At 43.0% G+C, this 21357-nt stretch overlaps 1 protein-coding gene across 1 annotated transcript in view; it reads right to left on the bottom strand.

Annotated features, from left to right (window-relative positions):
• Nucleotides 1-21357, bottom strand: part of LOC118658270 (putative adhesion G protein-coupled receptor E4P) — a 57052-nt gene that overhangs the window by 9548 nt on the left and 26147 nt on the right. Inside the window, exons 3-12 of the mRNA XM_036313536.1 lie at nucleotides 18387-18437; nucleotides 16436-16558; nucleotides 12962-13114; nucleotides 10681-10721; nucleotides 9896-10031; nucleotides 9301-9408; nucleotides 8961-9142; nucleotides 7886-8053; nucleotides 3989-4183; nucleotides 2066-2301 (exon numbers count right to left, since the gene is read on the bottom strand). Coding sequence (XP_036169429.1) covers nucleotides 2066-2301; nucleotides 3989-4183; nucleotides 7886-8053; nucleotides 8961-9142; nucleotides 9301-9408; nucleotides 9896-10031; nucleotides 10681-10721; nucleotides 12962-13114; nucleotides 16436-16558; nucleotides 18387-18437 — 1393 coding nt within the window. The remainder of the gene's footprint in view (nucleotides 1-2065; nucleotides 2302-3988; nucleotides 4184-7885; nucleotides 8054-8960; nucleotides 9143-9300; nucleotides 9409-9895; nucleotides 10032-10680; nucleotides 10722-12961; nucleotides 13115-16435; nucleotides 16559-18386; nucleotides 18438-21357) is intronic.

Below are 21357 nucleotides of genomic sequence, written 5' to 3'. Positions count from 1 at the left end.
TTTTCCCAGGTGTAAAGTGGTGCTAACAGAAGTATTTTAAAAATTTAAATGATTACTGTGACTATCTACAAAGCCTTGAAGTCAGGTTGGGTCAGTTTTGTGACTTTATTCTTCTCCTTCAACATTGTGTTAACTATTCCAGGCCTTGCTACATAAATATTAGGACCAGTTTGTCAAACGTCCAAAAAATAAAATGCATTGTGAACCTATAGATGAAGTTGGAAAGAACTACCTTCGTCTTGACAGTATGCAGTCTTACCACCCATGAATATGGACTCTCTCTCCATTTATTTGAGCCTTCTCTGATTTCTTTCATCATTTTCCTCATATAGATCTTGTAGGAAATATGAAATGAGGTCATGTGTACACAGTTTTTGGATACACTTCCTGGCAGAGTTAAGGCTCAGTAAAGGTAGGTATCCTAATAACAGTGAGTACTATAATAATAAGTGTTACAATAAGAAAGAGAATAAAAATAATTTTGTCATTTCAAGAGTGTTATACAATGAGAATCATATGGAATGTAACCTTTGGTAGTGGTTACACCTCTATATAAAATTGTACAGAACTAAACACACAAAGGAGTACAAGTAAAACTTGAGAAGTATGAATATGACCCATGGATTGCTTCAGTGTCAGTGTTCTGGGTGCGACCAGGAAGCTTTTGGAGGTGTGCATATGCTTGTTACCTTGATTGTGGTGATGGTGTCACAGTGTATGCATGTGTCCAAACTCACAAACATATATTCATTAAATATGTATAATTTTCTGTATATCAATTACATCTCAATAAAGTTGTAAAACAGGAATAAAGATAATAATGTAAATGTAGTTATTAAAACTACCATAAGCCCTGACTGGTTTGGCTCAGTGGATAGAGCGTCAGCCTGTGGACGGAAGGGTCCCAGGTTCGATTCCAGTCAAGGGCATGTACCTTGGTTGCGGGCACATCCCCTGTAGGGAGTGTGCAGGAGGCAGCTGAATCGATGTTTCTCTCTCTCTCATCAATGTTTCTAACTCTCTATCCCTCTCCCTTTCTCTCTGTAAAAAAAGTCAATAAAATATATTTAAAAAAAAAAAACTACCATAAGACTCTGTATGCTGTCATGGCTTATGTTAGCAATGGTAGTATAACTTATTCTGAAAGGGAACCTGGCAGTACAAAACTGGCAAAGATATCAAGCAATAGCCAACACTCATTGGTCAGAAAAGCTCCCACTCTTAGTTCTGTTCCAAGGGTTGCAAAACTATGACCCATGGGCCAAATTCAGTCTACCCCTTGTTTTTATAAATAAAGTTTTATTCAAGCACTGCCATACCCAGTCATTTACATATTGTCTATGACTTGGCTGCTTTCATACTACAAGGGCAATGCTGAGTCATTGCCACAGAGACCACATGGCCTGCAAAGATAAAAAAGTTACCATCTGGCCCTTTATAGAAAATTTGCCAACTCCCATCTACTCTACCATCTCCAGAACCATTCTGGCAGGACATCGGGATCAAGCTGGAGATGAGGCATTCTCTGACTTCAAGATGGACAGCCTCCTACATGTTTCTTGTTTGTTTGTTTATTTTTTGTTTGTTTGTTTGTTTGTTTTAGCACATGCATACCTACTTCCTACCCTAAGCCCCATTGCCAAAATACTAACTTCTTCAACAAACTTTGCAAGGCTTTACAAACTTCTTTAGTGAGGCAGCAAAACATGGCTGTTAAAAATACTGCTTTGGGAATTCTGACTTACTTGCTTTCAGATATGACCTTGAGAACGTTTATTAGATGCACTAAGGCCCTGCTGTCCTGTGCATAACATGACAAGCAATGCCAGCCCCATGGGAAGAGTAGATGAGAGCCTGCAGATAGAAAGCACTATCGCTGACATAGCACAGGACTTTGAGATTTGTCGTTATTGTTATTCTTTACATTCTATTCTTTCAGAATCCTACAGATCATAAAACCCACAGATTTTTAATGTGGGGTCATCGGTTTGCTCTCTTGCCCCTGAATTTCATGAAGTTGTATTATGGCTACCACTTCTGCCATAAACGCTATCATCATGCTTACTGAGTGTATGTTCCATAATTTTTGTGTCCTGCTATTGCAGACACAGCCACAATCAGAGCTGGAATCCCATAGCCTGCAGGGTACATGAATCTCTTCTTGAACCTGCCCGCACTGGTGTAGTTGGCCACCTTGAGGTTCCTGACAGTGAGGAAGAGATGCAGTCCTTCGAGGAGCATCCAGGTAAAGGAGGCCAAGTAGAGGTAATGCAGTACCCCTGCGATGATGGAACACAGCACCTGGAAGGGAGAGAAGAGTTAGGAATGTGGTGCCAATGTTGTCTGTACCTGATTATATCCTCAGCACTTATTGTTTCCTGGATGCTGACTGAAATTTTAATTCCAGCACCTATGACACTTTGCCTGGGGCAACACATTTTCTGGAGGCTTTCGCTAGCCATGGAAGTCTGCTTGTCCCATGCATGGGGCAGGCCAGAAGCACCAAGGGATGAATGCCATTAGAGCAGACCTCAAATCCATGACATATGAGTATTGGTATAGAGATGCTCCATTGCTCTTGCCCTGTGGGAGGCTGTGATGGTTAATTTTATCCATCATTTTTGGGTGTGTTTGTGAGGGTGTTTCTGGAAGAGATTAGCATTTGAACCAGTAGCTAAGTAATAAACATTGCCCTCACCAAGAAGGCATCATCCAATCCATGAAGAGCCTGAATAGAAGAAAAAGGAACAGGAAAAGAGAATCCACTCTCTCTTCTTGAGCTGAGATGTCCATCTTCTTTACCCCTTGGACATTGGCAGTCATGGTTCCAATGAAGTGTTATTTACAAAATAACAGAATTAGCCTGTGCACTGTAGTTAGCCAACTTCTGCCCGTTTTGAACTAAGGAAACTGAGGCCCAGGAAGTTAAAATTTCTCCCAAGATCACAAAGCCAATAAAAAACAAAAATGTATTTGAAACTCAAACAGCCTGCGGAGATCATGCTTACTGTTAACCGTAGCACTTTACTGCCTTTTGTGGGGGTGTGGGGGGAGGGGAATAGTGCTTTCATAACTTTCTGGTAGTGCGATCATAGTCTTTAGGGTTGAAAGGAGCCTTGGAGAACATCTGCTACTAATTCTTCCTGGATGTGATGATATGATCATGATCATGATCATGATCATGATCATGACAAAAATAAAAGCTAGCATTGTCCTCTGGTTGATTAATCCAGACTCTACATTCTATCTTGCTAGAGCCCTATGCTGATGCCCTTGTTTTAGGGAGGAAGATTAAAAAGGGAAAGTCACTTCAACAAGATCGTGTAGTGAGTAGGATGAAGAGTCGAGATATAACTGCTGGTTGTGTGGTAAAGACACTGTCCACCAAAAATGCAAGCCTCCCTCCACCCCTCAATTCTAGAATATAGATTTGTCTCTAAGAAATTACTCCCCAGCCAGAGACTATATTTCCCAGCATGCCTTGCAGTTAGGTGTGACCATGGAATGTGAGAGGAAGTGATATGTACCACTTCCTGAGGTGGCCCATATAAACCTCCCTCGTGGGACTCTACCATGCTCTTTTCTCCTTTCAGCTGGCTAAAATGAATGATCTTGAAACCACGTATGAGCCAGAAGGGCCTCCCTCAGCCTGAAGTTAGAAGATAGACACCCTTCAAACATGTTCGCTCACCCTCTACAGATACATACAGGTAAAGTGTATACATACTCTTGTGATAAGCCACCGATTTTGGGAGTTAATTTGTTACAGCAGCTATTGCAAACCTGTCTAATACCATCAGTCTGACTCACAATCATTTTGCTCAATGCCCGTCAGAAAGTATGGGTCTTATCAAAATTATACAGGAGGAGAACTGAAATCGGGACTCTTGCAGTTTCCCCCCAGGTGATTTTTGCCGCTCTTCCAGTCTTTCCTCAAGACAAGATGATAGATTTGATTATTTCAAGGATATTTGATTAAATTACCTACCTCAGGCTCAGTTTGATCAATCCCAGTGAGGAAGAGGAGGTGGGCCAGGAAGAGGCAGATGCAGAGCTGCAGGTGGAGGGTGGTGCTGAGGTTCTGGATGGGTCGGCACAAGAGGAAAGTGAGGGCTGCCAGGAGGAGACACAGCAGAGACAGGCTCAGTCCCACGTAGGTGATCACAGTCAGAATGGGATCTGCCTAGGAGCCACCAAAGGAGGGACCTGTTATAGTTTCCAACTCTGTAGTTACGTTCCTGATGGAGAGTCAGATGGGCTTCCTAGCTCAGGCCCTCGGGTGAATGAGTGAACCTCTTTGAGACTTGCTGTTCTCATCTTCAAAATAGGGGCATATATAAGAACAGACAGGCATCGATGTGAGAGAGACATATCAATTGATTGCCTCCTGCACATACCCGCACTGGGCCAGGACCAGGGATTGAACCTGTAACCCAGGTACATGCTCTTGACCGGGAATCAAACACATGAACATTCGGTGTAGAAGCTGATGCTATAACCAGTGAGCACACCAGCCAGGGCTAGTTAGACTTTTTTTTAACTTTTGTTACATATAGTTATTTTTAAAATAGACATATAGTTATTACAATATTACTGATATATTCCCTATGTTATACTTTATATACCTATTAATTATTTTGTAACTGCCAATTTATAGTAATCCCTTCACCCAACCCTCAATCCCCCTCCCATCTGGCATCTCTCAGTCTGTCCACTGTATCTATGAATTTGTTTCTGTTTTGTTTGGTCATTAATTTTGTTCTTTAGATTTTACATATAAATGAAATCATATAGTATTTGTCTTTCTCTATCTAACTTATTTCGTTTAGCATAATAGCCCCTAGGTCCATCCTTGTCACAAATGGTAAAATTTCATTCTATTTTATGGCCGAGTAATATTCCATTGTATATATGCACCACATCTTCTTTATATAGTTATCTATTGATGAGCTCTTAGGTTGCATCCATATCTTGGCTATTGTAAATAATGTTGTAATGAATATAAGGGTGCATATGTCTCTTTCAAGTAGTGTTTTGGGCATATTTTGAAATATACCCAGAGGTAGAATTGCTGAATTATAAAGTAGTTCTATTTTTAATTTTTTGAGGAACCTCCATACTATTTCTCTAATGGCTGCACCAATTTTCATGCCCATCAATAGTGCACAAGGATTCCCTTTTTTCCATATCCTTACCAATGCTTATTATTTGTTCATTTATTGATGATGGCCATTCTCACAGGCATGAGGTGATATCTCATTGTGATTTTTAATTTGCATTTCTCTGATGATTAGTGATGTTGAGCATCTTTTCATATGTCTATTGACTATCTGTATGACTTCTGTGGAGAATTATCTATTGACTATTTCACACCAATCCCATCTGGCTGAAAATTTTCTGTTGAGAAATCAGCTGACATTCTTATGGGAACTTCCTTGTAGGTAAGTAACTGCTTTTCTCTTGCTTCTTTTAAGGTTCTCTTTGTCTTTATCCTTTGCCATTTTAATTTTGACATGTCTTGATGTGGACTGCTTTGACTTCATTTTGTTTAGAACTCTCTGCACTTCCTGGATTTGTATGTCTTCAAATAGACCCTCAATCCCTTGCTCTCTTTCTTCTCCTTCTGGTACCTCTATGATGCAAATCTTGCTAAACTGAAGTCATCCCAGTATAGTCCCTTAAACTATACTCATATTTTTAATTTTTTTTTTTTTTTTGCTGTTCCAATTGGGTGTTTTCTGCTACCTACCTTGTCTTCCAAATTGCTGATTCAACCCTATGCTTCATCTAATATGCTGTTGATTCCTTCTGGTCTATTTTTTTATTTCAGTTATTGTAGTATTTTTGACTGGTTCTTTTTTATAGTTTCTGTTTTTATGCTTACTATCTCTTTGTGGAAGTTCTCACTAAGTTTTTTGACCATCTTTATAACCAATGTTTTGAACTCTCTGTTTGGTAGATTGCTTGCCTCAATTTTATTTAATTCTTTTTCTTGAAATTTCTCTTGTTCTTTCATGGTTGTTTTTTTTTGGGTTTTTTTTGTCTTCTCCATTTGACTGCCTGAGTCTGTTTCTGTGTATTAGGTAGATCTGCTACATGTCCAAGTCTTGGCAAAATGGTCTTATGTAGTAGGTGTCCTGTGGGGCCCAGTGATGCAGTCTCTCTGTTCACCTGAGCCAGGTGCTCCAGAAGTTCCCTTATGTGGATTGTGTATGCCTCCTATTGAAGTTGAGTCTTGATTGTTGTTGAAATGTCAGTGGATGAATTGACTTTAAGGCTCACTGACTGTGAGGATTGGCCACAACCACAGCACATGAGCTGCTCTCCACAGGCTGACCCCATGGAGTAGGGTTTGCCCCAGCAGATCCTGGTGCCTGCCGAGACCATCTTTGGGTGTGCCACTTGTGGAACTAATTGGGTGCTACTCTAATGTGGTCTGAAGCTGGCCACTAGGTGTGTTGGTTCTGGGGCCCGCTGGGAGGGGCTCTGGTGCAGGCCATAGATGCTGCCTATGATTGGCCTAGGGCTTCCTATTAGGAGCTACAAAGTGATTGTGGTTGGTAGCTGCCTGTGTTAAGCTTGGATGTGCATGAAAAAGATCACACTGAGAACCAAGGCCAGTTTTCACCAGTACCAGACCTGGGAGAGTCATCAAAAGTCACAAAGACCTGCCACCATCTGCTGGCTGCCCAGAAGGCTCAGCCACTGAAGGAGCCTCAGGTTGTACTTGAGTTGGGTGAAGTAGGGTCTCAAGGAGTCCCCAGGTTGGGGCAAGTGGAGTTCACCAGACAAATGCAGGTTCAGGTTCGGATATGTTGGAGTGCGCTCAACACAGAGACAATGGCTGTCATCCCTCCAGCCCTGACCCTGAAGCCACATAACTCAGTTTCTCCCTGTATGTATCTGGTGGCCCCCAAGCCACTGTCCCTCTGCCAGAGGTCAAGATGAGTGCCCACAAGTGAGATTTTGTGGGTCCTTTAAGAGAACACCTAGATTTTAAGCAGCATCCTGTCTGACCCGAACGGACAGAATCCTGCTGATTTTCACAGCCTGATGTTTCATGGGCTTATCTTCCCAGCACTGGTGCTCTGAGCTGGGAAGCCCGGCATTGGGTTGAGACCCCTCACTCCTCAGTGAAGACATCTGCAGCTGAGAAATCCTATGGATTCTCACCACCACACATGGGTTTGGGGCCAGCCCGCTTTATGTCTTTGTCCCTCCTACCTGTCTCAATGTGGCTCCTTTATATCTTTAATTATAGGACTTCTGTTTAGCTACTCTTCAGATGGTTCTCCAGATTGATTGTTCTAGAATTTAGTTGTAATTTTGATATACTTATAGAAGGTGGTGAGCACAGCCTCCATCTACTCCATCGTCTTCAATGGAACTCTACACTGTTTCTTAATTTAAATAAATTAAAATGAAGTAAAATTTAAAATTTGGTTCTTCGGTCACACTAGCCACATTTCACATACTCAATAGCAACATGTGGCTGGTGAGCCTATTGGAAAACACAGCACTCAGAAGTAGTTTCCATGAATGTTAGTATTTCTTTGTCTGTCTTGTTCCAGTGCCTATAACAGCATCTGATGCATAGCAGGCACTCATATATGAATGGCTATGCATCAGCTAGAACTGACCTCCAGAGTCCTCCAGAGGGACAAAAACTCCAATTATCCACAGTGGCTTGATAATGCTCTTTGCGTGGCTTCTGTCATTTTTCCCATTTCACTTCCTCAGTCCCCTGCTGGTACTTCCTGGAACTACCTCTCAAGTAAGTTACTTCTGCTTGACCCCACATCTTAAGAGTCTTTATAAGAGCAGATCACGTCCCAGCTTCCTGGACACACTCAGATTCACAGGAAGGGACCATGAATCTTGGTACCTTAGGAGCAAGAGCCATGAGGACAGCAAAGCTGGAAAGGTGGAAGCACTTGCATTTGGTGTAAGAATCATTGCTGCTCACATGAGTGCAGCCCTCCGTCGACCAGCCGCCTCCCTCCTCTGATCCTTCCCAGTACACACACAAATATTTTGTTCTCGCACCACCAGGCTGGAAAGAGAATAGCATAAAAGTGGCTCTCTTTCTGGTTTTACTATTTTAACTTCATAGGTTGGTCAAGGATTCACTGGGTTGGAAACTGGCTGGGAAAGCCCCATCCTCTGGAACCCGTGTGGTGAAGAGTTTTATACTACACGTTTGTGGACTTTATTCTCATTGATTCTGCCATGCTCTGGTCATCTCAGAGCTCTGGAAATTGACCCTAATGAACGGCTTTACCCAGGTTGCCTGTCATTGGTAGGACCAATGAGAGGAACTAGTGAGAGATCATTGGATGAGAGCTAAAGAAGCCCAGGTATTTTTTCCATGCTTCTTTCTCCAGCAGGGCAATCCCTCCTCTATGCCTCTAGCCTTCACTGGGTTCAATAATGCTCATCCCCCCGCCCCCATTGCCTTTTTAGGCATAATCCTTCCTATATCATAGAAGGCTAATATGCAAATCAACTGAATGGCAGAATGATGGGTCGCTATGATGTGCACTGACCACCAGGGGACAGACGCTCAACTCAGGAAGTACCCCCTGGTAGTCAGTGTGTTCCCACAGGGGGAGCACTGCTCAGCCAGATGCCCTGAGCCGGGCTCACGGCTGGCAAGCGCAGCAGTGGTGGCGGGAGCCTCTCCTATCTCCGCAGTAGCGCTAAGAATGTCTGACTGACAACCCCTGAGGGCTCCTGGACTGCAAGAGGGCACAGGCCGAGCTGAGGGACCCTCCCCACATGCACGAATTTCGTGCACTGATCCTCTAGTGTGATAATAAAAGCTTCTCTGGAGGCCTCAATATTTATTGTCTGTTCTCTGAACCCTGGGTAATCAGAGTTGGATTAGGTTAGCTGCTAGGATCCTGATAACACACCCATTTAAGGTAACACATAGAGAACCAGTTCTGGGTTTTGCTCACCTGAGTATGTTTGAAGGTCAGGAACACAGGTTTAGACATATAAACTTTTTCCTTTACACCAATGGTTCCACTCACAACACGAGAGTTCAGTTTTATGTCCAGTGTTCCTCTTCTATCACTGAAAAAGGATCCATTCAGGATATCCCCAAGAGACTGGTAAGTGATAAGCGCAACTTTACGCTCTGAGAAAACAGAAGAGAAATCACTTTAGAGGGGGCTTATAGTCTGGTGAATTGGAATAAAAAACTTTGTAAGTCCCCACATCTTGGCCCAGTCACCTAAAAATGAGACAACAGGCCTAGAATCTGAAGGTCAAGGGAATCCATCTTAGACACAGTACCTCTTGTGGTTCCTTTGAAAGCATCATTGCAGTCAATATCCATTGTGTTATTTCCAGCTTCCAGAACAGTCTTCTTATTTGTCTCATTGCACCTCTTGGTTTCATAGACTGGAAACATTAAGAGAGTGAGTTTTGCTTGGCTCATTTCTCATGCCTAAGGAACTGAAAAACTCCCTTCTGTGAAAGACCCCTTACTGGTGATTTCATTTTCTGCATACAAGGTAGACCAGATGGTACTCCCTTCCACTTCTCTGGCTGTTGGGAATTAAATGGTCAAAAATCACCTGAGAAACACACACTGCCCACCCAACTCTGAGCTGGAACTAGGGCAGGCAAGCTCAACCTCTATGGTAGAATATTTAAAGGCAAAAACAATTTTAAAATGTGTGCTGAAGTACTTAGTGAGGGGGGAAACTTAGTTTTTTAGCAAAAGAAGCTTAGCGTCTAAAAGATTTCCAAGGAAATAGTCCTTGGAACTGACCTTCTGCATTTGGGAAGAATCCTTTGAGTGAACTCTCTCCATGACATATAAACGCAAAGTCTGACAAAATATCCCTGCCCCGCCCCCATAGGAAAAATGCTCTGTGTTTCTTACCTATATCAAACACAGAATTTTCATGCTTTCCTGGAGAAGTCAAACTCTCATTCCATATGGTCAATTCCATGCCTTGAAGTAATTGGGAAGCCTTTTTTGCAATGTACTGTTTGCTTTCATTTTTCTTTAGAATTGTCTTTCAAAGAAATAAAGCTAGTTAGGTAGACTCTTACATAAACTTAAAAAATCAGGAATGTATATGAGTGTGGTTGGGTGAACCCAGAAGGCAATAACATTTATTAAGGTGAGCGAGGTTCTGTGCTGGCAACCTGATATGACTTTTCTCATTTATCACTGGCAGCCCTGTGAAGAGTGTATCCAGAGCTTCATTGTATTTTTGAGAACATGAAGGCTTAAAAAAAAAAGAAGGAATCTAGAACCTACAAAGAGTTTCTTATAGAGGAAGATAGGGAATGAGAGGTGGTGAGGGGATAAAATGAGACTCTAGGATAGATGCTTGATGCAGATCTTTGAAGGACACCTTTGCCAGGGTTTCTCAATCTTCTCAATTGACATTTGAGACCAGATAATAGTTGTGGGAAGCTATCCTGGGCACTGTTAGGTGTTTAGCAATATCCCTGGTCTCCATTCACTAAATGCCAGTAACACCATAAATGTCCCCAGATGTTGTGCCAACCAAAAATGTCCCCAGATGTTGCCCCCCTGGGACAAAGGACAAAATCACTCCTATTCTGTATCCTAAAAGTCACAGGGTAGCATTTCAGCAGAAGAATGACGTGGAAGACTAATTAGCTGTTTCCCAAACCTAGCTTCACCTTACTCACCCAAATGGTCTCTGATGGCTGTATCTTCTCACCAGTGCCCTCTGGGAAAGAAAAGTAGCCAGTGAATCAAATATGGGAGATAACACACCCTGGTTCACATCCCTTCTTCCAAGCACCCTCAAGTTGGATCCTTCCCTGCTGCTTCCACATCCTATCCTACTTTCCCTCTAAGAAGTCCCAAATGCCTTCTACAGTAAAATAAAAAGAGAATTAGGATGGGGCTTCCAGTTCAATCATTCAGTCCATAGTATTTATTGGGAAATTACTAAAAGCCAGGCACAGCGCTAAACCTGATGAATAGACGTCGACATAGTGACAAAGGGAATTCCCTTCTAGAGTTTGCAGGCTATCAATAATGGCAAACAATTAATTGATTACAAGGGTTCAAGATGTTAACAAATAGAGTGAGATGACTTGGGAGTATACAAAAGAGGCCCCAGAATATCAAGGGTGCAGAGAAAACTTCCCGAAGGAATGGATGATAACTGATTGAATAATGTAGAAACAGTAATAATACTTGCCCTTGTCTACACAGCATGGTATATAAAGTGCCATCATACACATTAGCTCATTGAAAGGAACTCAGAAGGTTCTAGAACAGAGTTATGTAGCATAACAGCTAATATTAATTGAGCCTTCCCAGGCGCAAAAAATATTTTACATGCCTGAATAATGATAGGTAGAGTGTGTTCATTTCCTAGGGCTGCTGTAACAAAGCACTACAAACTGGGTGGCTTAACACATGGAAATTTATTATCTGGAAGATACAAGTCCAAATCAAGGTGTCAGCAGGGCTGTGGGCCCTCTGAAGGTTTTAAGATATATTCTTCTTTGCTGTTTCTAGCTTCCGATGGTTGCCCCTTGCTGTCCCTTGGTCTATGGCCGCCTAACTCCAATCTATGCTTCTGTCATTACATGATCTTCTGTGTGTGTGTCCCTATGTCCAAATTCCCTCTTCTTATAATGACACCAGTCATACTGGTTTTAGGGCCCACCCTAATCTAGAATGATCTCCTAATTCCCTGATTTGATTATATCTGCAAAGACCCTATTCCCAAATAAGATTACATTCACAGTTTCCGTGAGTGGACACGAATTTGGAGGAAGGTATTTCACCCAGTATGTGAGGTAAGAAGTCTCTGAAATAATCTCTGCTTCACATTCCTTTATCCACATTCTGCTGTGTGAACTCACCCCCACCCCCACCAATCACCCCCCCCCCCCCCCCCCCCCCCCGACTCAACTCAGAGACTTATTTCTAATGAACAGAATACAGCAAAAGGGAAAAGATGTCACTTCTGAGGTTAGGTTAGTAAGGACTAGGATTTCTGTTTTGTTCACACTGTCTTCTTGGCTATTCTCATGCGCTTGTTGTAACAAAGTAAGCTAGAGAGGCCAATATAGCTAAGAACAAGGGCGACCTCTCAGCCACCACCAGAAAGGATGTGAGGCCTTCAGTCCAATCGTTTTCAAAGAACTGAATCAGCCAGCAACCGTGTGAGTGAGCTTGGAAGCAGACAAACCTTCAGATAAGACTGCATCCCTGACCAATACTTTGATTGTAATCGTGAGAGATCTAGAAGCAGAGGACCAGGTAAGGCACGCTTCAATTCCTGCCCTACACAGTCCGTGAGCCAGTAAAGATGTGTTGTCTTAAGCCGCTAACATTGGGGTCATTTGTTACTCAGCAGCACATAACCAGCATAGTCGAGGCTACTGCTATTCTTCCCACTTACAGACGAGGCAGAAAGAAGTTAATCATTCCCCAAAAGTAAGCGGTAGTGTCAGAAATCAAATCCAGTCTAACTCAAAATACGGAATTACACCAAGACTTCAAAAATAAGGCAATAGGTTGTGGATAGTGAGGGCCAGGTTTTTTTTGTTGTTGAAGAAAGAAGTTACAAAGAAGGAAAAAAGGAAAGCTAGATCAAGCCCTGGGGTTCAACTGGGATTGGAGCTAGCAGTATGAACTCATGGAATTTAGTACATATACAGTTAAAATGAATGAGAGAAAGAAACAAGTAGAGAAGTCCAGTAGAAAATTAGAGGTGTCGATTTGGAAGCCCGGGAAAGAGACATAAATTTGTAAGGCAGTGATGTAGAGATGGTGCTTGATATCTCGGGCTTAAACAAGATTTCCTGGGGAAAGATTACAACGATGGGTTGAAGGACAAGGGCCAGGACAGATCTCTGCTCTCTTACCCTGGCCTGACATTGGTGGAACTCTCAAAGTCTTCCTCGCCCCTCCTTGTTCATGTTGGAAAGCACTGGAGGTTCTTACCATAACAATCTGGATGGTTCAATTTTAAAACACTAGCCACCCAGTTGAGAATAGGAATATTTGGGACACAGCTGCAGTAGTAACTTCCGATTTCATTTCTGCAATATGATTTCTGCTTGCACTTTGCCAGCCCGGTCTTACACTCATCAATATCTGTGAATCAAGAGAAAAAGAGCATTTTTCATTCTCATAAAACTATATTATTTTCCCTTGCCCATGGAATCTCTACTACCCAGGATCATTCATAAATGGACATCTATTCTCACATAAAATGGCTCCATATTATAAAGATGATAATTCTCCTTCAGTTAATTTATAAATATAACATGATCCCAATAAAAACTATCTACAAGTATTTTACGGAGTGCGATGAACTGCTACTATCGTGCAAGAATAGCCAGAAAAACTATGAGGTGGGGATTAGCCTTCCAGACATCAAAACATACTACAAAGCCAGGGCCCTGGCCAGTGTGCTTACTGGTTAGAGTGCTTGCCTACAGGTTCAAGTCTGATCAAGGGCACATATCTGGGTTGCAGGTTCGATCCCCAGCCCCAGCCAAGACACATGCAGGAGGCAACCAATCAATGTCTCTCTCTCCCTTTCTCTATTTCTCTCTCTTTCCCTCCCACACTCTCTCTCTCTCAAAAAAAAAATCAATGGAGCCCTAACTGGTTTGGCTCAGCGGATAGAGCGTCAGCCTGCGGACTCAAGGGTCCCAGGTTCGATTCCAGTCAAGGGCGTGTACCTTGGTTGCAGGCACATCCCCAGTAGGGAGTGTGCAGGAGGCAGCTGATTGATGTCTCTCTCACATCGATGTTTCTAACTCTCTATCCCGCTCCCTTCCTCTCTGTAAAAAAATCAATAAAACATATATTTTTAAAAAATCAATGGAAAAAATATCCTCAATAAAGATTAACACAAAAACAAAATAACGATGAGATACTGGTGCATGAAGAGATAGGCTAGTAGAAGAGACTAAAGGTCCAGAAATAGACCTAAATATACATGGGGCTTTAGAACCTGATAACCGTTAGATGTTAAATCATTGGACAACACATTCTGCTCTCAGGCATTGCTGGTGAGAATGCAAATTGGTACAGCCTTTCTGGAGTTAAATTTGGAATATCTAATCAAGCTACATATGGATTTACCTCTTGACTCAGCCATCTTACTTCTAGGACCTTACCCTAAAGACATACTTCCACAAATATTAGAACAGCCTAAACATCGAAACAACTTAAATGCCCATGCTTAGGAGAGGGTTGAATAAACTATGGTTCGTCCCAAAGCTATAAAAAAAGAAAATGGGGACAATCTCTATGAACTGATTTGGAGTAAATTCTAGGATACATTTAAGCTAAAAAAGCAAAGTGCAAAAGGGCATCTATGGTGTCCTATCAAAGTGTCATGGTCGCAGAAGACAAGGAACTCTGAGGATCTGTCCCAGGTTACACAAGATCATGGCAAGGATCATGGCAATCAAGGCCAATGTGGGATTCTGAAATGGCTCCTGGAACAGAAAAAAGGCGGGGCGGGGGGGGGGGGGGAGGCGGGGCGCTCAGCATTAGGAGGAGAACTAATGAAACTTGAAAAAAGTCAGTATTTAGTTAATATCATCACCTGGTTTTGATCATTGTACTGTGGTCATGTCTTTGGTTAACCTCAGGGGAACTGGGGGGAGGAAATACGGAATTAACTGAGCAGTTTTGGCAATTTTTATTTAGGTCTAAAACCATTTCAAAACAAAAAGTTTTGGGTTTTTTTTTAAAAAAATAAGATATATCCAGTATTGTGGTTCCACTCATAGGAGTACCCTAAGAGGAAACAAATTAACAGAAACAAAAAGTAGATGGTGGAAGCCAGAGGCTGGAGGAGGGGATGAGGGGTTAGTATTTAATGGGAACAGAGCTTCAGTTTGGGAAGATGAGAAAGTTCTGTGGATGGATGGTGACAATGGCTGCACAACACTGTGAAAGTACTTAATGACACTGAAAGATACATCTAAAAATGGTTCAAAAATCAATTTTATGTTGTGTATATTTTGCCACAATAAAATAAAACAAATCCTAGTCTACCATTGCATGCTTCACCTTCTTCATTGACACTAATGCCATCCATAAGATGTTCAGTTCCACCAATCAGATATTCAGGAGTGCTATTTTTCTTCAGTATTCAAATTGACCTTTAGAATTAGTGGAATTGAAAAAGAATTTTGGCTGGAAAAGATGGTTGTAGTGAGAAGTGAAACTGGAACACTAAGCTGGGCCAGATCATGATAGGTAATGAGTGCCAAGATACTGATTCATTTATTTGTTCTCTTGGTCAATGTTTTTATTGAACATCTGCTATGTGAGAACACTATTCTCTGTCCTAGGCATACCACAATGAACAACACAGAGATGATCCCTCCCCTTGTAAAGTTTTCCAGTAAACAAACATATAAAAACCAATGCTGCCTTAACCAGTTTTCTCAGTGGTTAGAGCGTCGGCCTGCAGACTCAAAAGTCCCAGGTTCAATTCCAGCCAAGGGCATGTACCTTGGTTGCGGGCACATACCCAGCGGGGAGTCTGCAGGAGGCAGCTGATCGATGTTTCTCTCTCATTGATGTTTCTATCTCTCTATCCCTCTCCCTTTCTCTCTGTAAAAAATCAATAAAATATATTAAAAACAAACAAACAAACAAAAAACCCCAATGCTGAGACTTCAAAAGCCCAGGGTCCTGGGAACTCTACCTTCCTCTAAAGAAAAACCAAGGATCATCAAGCCAGCATCAGGAGGAGGATGCATAGGGATAGGGACTTCTTTAAGGACTCTGGGACTATCTATACTAATAAAAGGGTAATATGCTAATTAGACCAGGAGACCTTCTGGACGTCCTTCTGGACAAAACCACGGTGGTGGGGCTGAGGCAGAGGCGGTTAGGGGTGATAAGGCCAGGAGGGGAGGGCAGTTGGGGGCGAACAGGCCGGCAGGGGGGTTAGCTGGAGGCGAGCAGGTCGACAGTGGGGGGTAGCTGGGGGCGATCAGGCTGGCAGGAGGGGGCAGTTGGGGGCAAGCAGGCTGGTCAGGGAGGGCAGTTGGGGGCCATGAGACCAGCAGGGGATGGCAGTTGGGGGCGAGCTGGCTGGCAGGCAGAGTGGTTAGGGGTGATCAGGCAGGCAGGCAGGTGAGCAGTTAGGAGCCAGTGGTCCCAGATTGCAAGAGGAATGTCCGACTACCAGTTTAGGATTGGGCCTAAACCAGCAGTTGGACATCCCCTGAGGGGTCCCAGATTGGAGAGCGTGCAGGCCGGGCTGAGGGACAGCCCCCCACCCCTGCACGAATTTTGTGCACCAAGCCACTAGTCTTGTAATATTGTTGTATCTTTGCAGCACTAGCATCCCTACATAACTCAGGTAACTCAGGGAATGAGATAAAGAAGGATGTCCCTGCCCCCTTCCAAATGCCAAGATGAATGTGGATTGCATCCTACCTTCACATTTCTCATAAAATTCAGTGAAGTACCTCCTTCCAGACATGGACTGATACCCATCTTTGCAAGCACAGTGGGTTCTGTTGAAGCATCTGGCATTTTTAGGGCATGTATGACAGAAAGCTGCAGAGAACACAAGATCCTTTCATTCATTTGTTTACTCATTTACTCAAGAAATATTCATTGAGCACCTAGGATTACCAGACTCTGGTCAAAAGAATGTCCTCCTGGGAATAGCTCTGTTGGCGTCCTTTTTGCACCCATCCCACAACTGAACACACATGCTCACAGTGCCCAAACCTCTCCCACCTCTGCCACCAACACCACTTTTTTGACAGTAGAACTTCTCCAGCACCTGTGTTTCTTTACCTGGGGTTATCTTTGGCAACCAGAGTCCTCTTTGCTCTCCACATGATAGTAGCAATGCTTTCTCCCCACAGAAGTAGTTCTCTCAATCAATGACTGACAAAAGTCAGTGCATTAAAATAAAACCAGTTATCATATTATCAAAAATAAACAGAGAACAGGAGGTGACAAAATTGTAACCCTAATGAATTGCTGACAGGAATGTAAAATGGTACAGCTCTTGTGGAAAACAGTTTCGCAATTTCTAAACTAAAAAATATAATTCCTGTCCTGGCTAGTGTTTCTCAGTGGTTAGAGCATCAGCCTGTGCACCAGAGCATCTTGGGTTCCATTCCCAGGCAAGGGTGCATACCAGGGCTGCAGTTTTGATCCTCAGCCCCAATGGGGTATGTGTGGAAAGCAACTAATCCATGTGTCTCTCACATTGATGTTTCTCTCTCTCTCTCTCTCTCTCTCTCTCTCTCTCTCCTCTCTACTCCCTCCCTTCCATACTCTCAAAAAAAAAAAAAAAAAAGAATCAATGGAAAAATATCCTCAGGTGAGGATTAACAAAAAGTAAAAACAAAAAAATTAGAATTCCCATATGACCTAGCAATTTCATTCATGGGCTATAGCCAAAAGAAGTGAAAGCAGGGTCTTCAAGAGATATTTGTTTACCTATGTTCACAGCAGCACTATTCCCAGTAGCCAAAAGATGGAAGCCACCCAAGTGCCCATGAATGGGTGAATGGATAAATGAAATGTGGTCCATCCACACAAGAATATTATCCAGCTTTTTAAAAAAGAAATTCCAACACATGCTACAATATGGATGAACTTTGGAGACATTGTGATAAGTAAATAAGCTCATCCCAAAGGGCAAATGCTACATGGCTCCACTCGGAAGGTCACTAGGAGTCACATTCATAGAGACGAAGTAGAATGGAGGGTGCCGAGGGCTGGGGGAAGGGGAACAGGAAATCAATGTTTAATTGGGGGAGATAGCCGTGAGGTTCATGTTTCTTACTACGTCCAACAGTCCCCATGGGATCAAGCTCCAGTTGCCCACATGTAACTCACTGTATAATGGACCCTATATTGGTTCCTTGCCTTCTAACCTGACTTCCCACTCCCAGATGGTGCTTCCTAGGATCACCTTCCAGATAAATTACTTGCTCAGGATTTGCTTGGGGGGTTCGGAGGGGAGAGGGACAAAGGCAAAACTACCTCCCAAAATTATTTGGGACACAGGCTTTTGGGGGAAAACAGGCAAAGTCCAACATCCACCAGCTGTGTGACCTTGAGTCGGCTACTTCTCTAGAGAACCATTGGTCAAGTGGGGATAATGTCAAAACCATCTTTGCAGGGATGTCATGAGGATTGAATGAGTTGGAGCATGCAATTTGCTTAGCATTGAGCCTGGTGAAATACAAGAGCTAAATAAATGGGTGACAATGGTGATAGTGGAGGAGTGGGAGCTCCAAGGAATGGGCAGAAGGCATCAGGGATTAATATTCTCTCCCAATGAAAGGTCGCCTTCCCTCCTCTGGAGGTAGGTTGCAGACCCCAAATTCCTTTCCCTGGCCTTTGACAATCGTAGACTCACCTCCAGAATTCTCCACTTCTGATCCTGACAGAATTAGCAGGACACTGAGGCCTAGAATAGAGAGAGAAGGGGATAGTTCAGGTGGGGGATGCTCTGGGGCTCTGCTTGGCTGAGGCCTAGGTGAGTTCCGGGCTTCATCTGCCATTATTCACTTTACTGTAGACTCTTCCAGGCAAACTATAAACCCAAGGGTCATGAAAGGCATCATGTATTACTACAGTATGAGAGGTACATCTGTTGCAGCTGTAAGAAGTTTGACACCCAATTCTAATGTGCACTGGCGGGGGGGAGGGGGGAGAGTCTATACCAACAAGCAATCCGTGGATACCAATTGGGTATTTTACAATTCAACTCAATTCTGCCACTGTCTATCCAGAGACATCCACAGATTAAGGGCTACAGATTGGACGTTCCAATGATCCCCTCCTTGGGTTTGATTAATTTGCTAGAGTGGTTCACAGAACTCAGAGAAACATTTTACTTACTAGATCACCGGTTTATTGTAAGAGGATACAACTCAGGAACAGCCAGATGGAAGAGCTTCGTAGGGCCAGGTATGGGGGAGGGGGTACTAAGCTTCCATGTCCTCTCTGGGCACCATTCCGGAAGCTCTCTGAAACTCATCCTTTTGGGTTTTTACAGAGACTTCATTACATAGGCATGATTGATTAGCTAATTGGTCATTGATGACTGATTCAACCTCCAGCCCTTCTCCATCCCTGGAAATCAGGGGGTGAAACCATGAGTTCCATGGCCAAAATGGTGCCGTAGGTAAAGGCAGTACTCATCTCCTCCCCCGACCACATTAAAATTACAATTAAACTACAGAGCAACCCTCACTGAGAACTACCAGAAGTCTAGCTGAACAGAAGTCCTGCAACTAAGGACATAAAAGAGATGCTACATCGATACTGGTAGGAGGGCCGGAGACACCAAGCAGGCTGGTCCCACACTCACATGTGTCAGTTAAAAATAGACTTTAAAACAAAAGACAAAGAAGTTCCCAGAAATTGCATTTTGGGGTATTCATCCAAAGAAACCCAAAACCACTAAATTGAAAAGACATATGCACCCATATGTTCATTGCAGCATTATTTACAATAGCCAACATATGAAAGCAAACTAAGTGTCCATCAGTAGATGAATGAATAAAGACACGGTGCATCTATACAACGAAATATGACTCAGTCATAAAAAACAAAATCTTGTCACTTGTAACAAAATAGATGGACCTAGAGGGTATACTCCTGAGTGAAACATTTCAGCAGTGAAAGACAAATGCCATATGACTTCACTTATATGTGAAATCTAACAAAATAGAAACAAACGGGTACAGAGAACAGTTTGATGATGGCTAGAAAGGTATGGAAGACTGGTGAAAAAAGGTAAAGGGATTAAGAAGTACAAATTGATAATTACAAAATAGTCATGGGGATATAAAATACAGCGTAGGGAATATAGTCAATAATATTGTAATAACTATGCATGGAAGGAACCTGCAACCGAGGTATGTGCCCTTGACCAGAATCGAACCGGGGGCCCTTAGGTCTGCAGACTGACGCTCCATCCACTGAGCCAAACCTGCTAGGGTGGTCCACTCATTTTTAAACGGCAAAGAGAAAACAGGTGAAGTCAATTTCAATAATATATTTTATTTAACCAGCTATAGCCAGAATGTTATTTTAACACACCATCACTATGAAACAAATTATTCATAAAGTATTTTACATTCTCGCCAAAACCGGTTTGGCTCAGTGGATAGAGCGTCGGCCTGCGGACTGAAAGGTCCCAGGTTCGATTCCGGTCAAGGGCATGTACCTGGGTTGCGGGCACATCCCCAGTAGGAGATGTGCAGGAGGCAGCTGATCGATGTTTCTCTCTCATCGATGTTTCTAACTCTCTATCTCTCTCCTTTCCTCTCTGTAAAAAATCAATAAAATATATTTAAAAAAAAAAAAAGTATTTTACATTCTTTACTGTATGTATTAAGCCTTTGAAATTCAGTATGCATTTGGACTGGTCTTATTTCGAGTGCTCAGTAGCTACACGAACAGCCCAGGTTTAACCTCTTATAACCAGTGCATTCTCTGGAATAAGGAGAGAGTGAAATAGCATAGTGTTAGGCGGGAGAGAGCCCAGGATCGGATACATGCAGACATGTGATGAGATAATGGACTCCCCCTGGCATTTCTAACAGATCAGCGGGCCAGACACAGATACCGGCTTCTTCTCCCTGAATCAACACCGATCCCCACACAGATACTGACTCCTTCCTGAATACCCTGCTGACCCCTGCAGCTGAACCTTCCTCAGCTGAATACCTCAGCTCATGTCCCCGCCCCTCACCTAACCGCAGTACAAAAAAAGCGCCCCCCTCCCTGTTGGCGTGAATCCATGTGCCCTGTCTTTGGGGTACGTGGGTCTCCCGGGGACGCAGAAATACACCTTTCCTTTTCTTTCTTTTCTGATTCACTGGACTCTTTATTTCCTATGCCGCCTCCTGAGCCACCTAACCTAACACATAGAACATAAGAATCCCAGGAGTCCAAGACTATGGCCAATTTGGAACAAATCAGAATGTTTTCAGGATGATCTATTGTGAGGATGACCTAAAAATGTCTACCATATGACTAGACAGAGCTTCATATTGAAGTTGGAGATGAACTCAGAAATGCAGACAACTCTGAGTAGGTCTCAGAAACAATGTGATGATGCACACCTGATCACCGCTTGACCAGTTTCAAAATGCTGGCCATCCTGTTCTGGGACCAGTACGGAAGACATTCATCAAAACCCAAGACCCCTTGCCCGACCTCTGTGGCTCAGTGGTTGAGCATCAACCTATGAACTAGGAGGTCAGGGTTCAATTCCTGGCCAAGGCACTTGCCCAGGTTTTGGGCTGGGTCCCCAGTGGTGGGCATGCAGGATTCTCTCTCATCATTGATGTTTCTATCTCTCACTCTCCCTCTCC

This window comes from Myotis myotis, unplaced genomic scaffold (assembly GCF_014108235.1).
Source record: "Myotis myotis isolate mMyoMyo1 unplaced genomic scaffold, mMyoMyo1.p scaffold_m19_p_6, whole genome shotgun sequence".
NCBI lineage: Eukaryota > Metazoa > Chordata > Mammalia > Chiroptera > Vespertilionidae > Myotis > Myotis myotis.
This window is presented reverse-complemented; position numbering and strand designations above follow the sequence as displayed.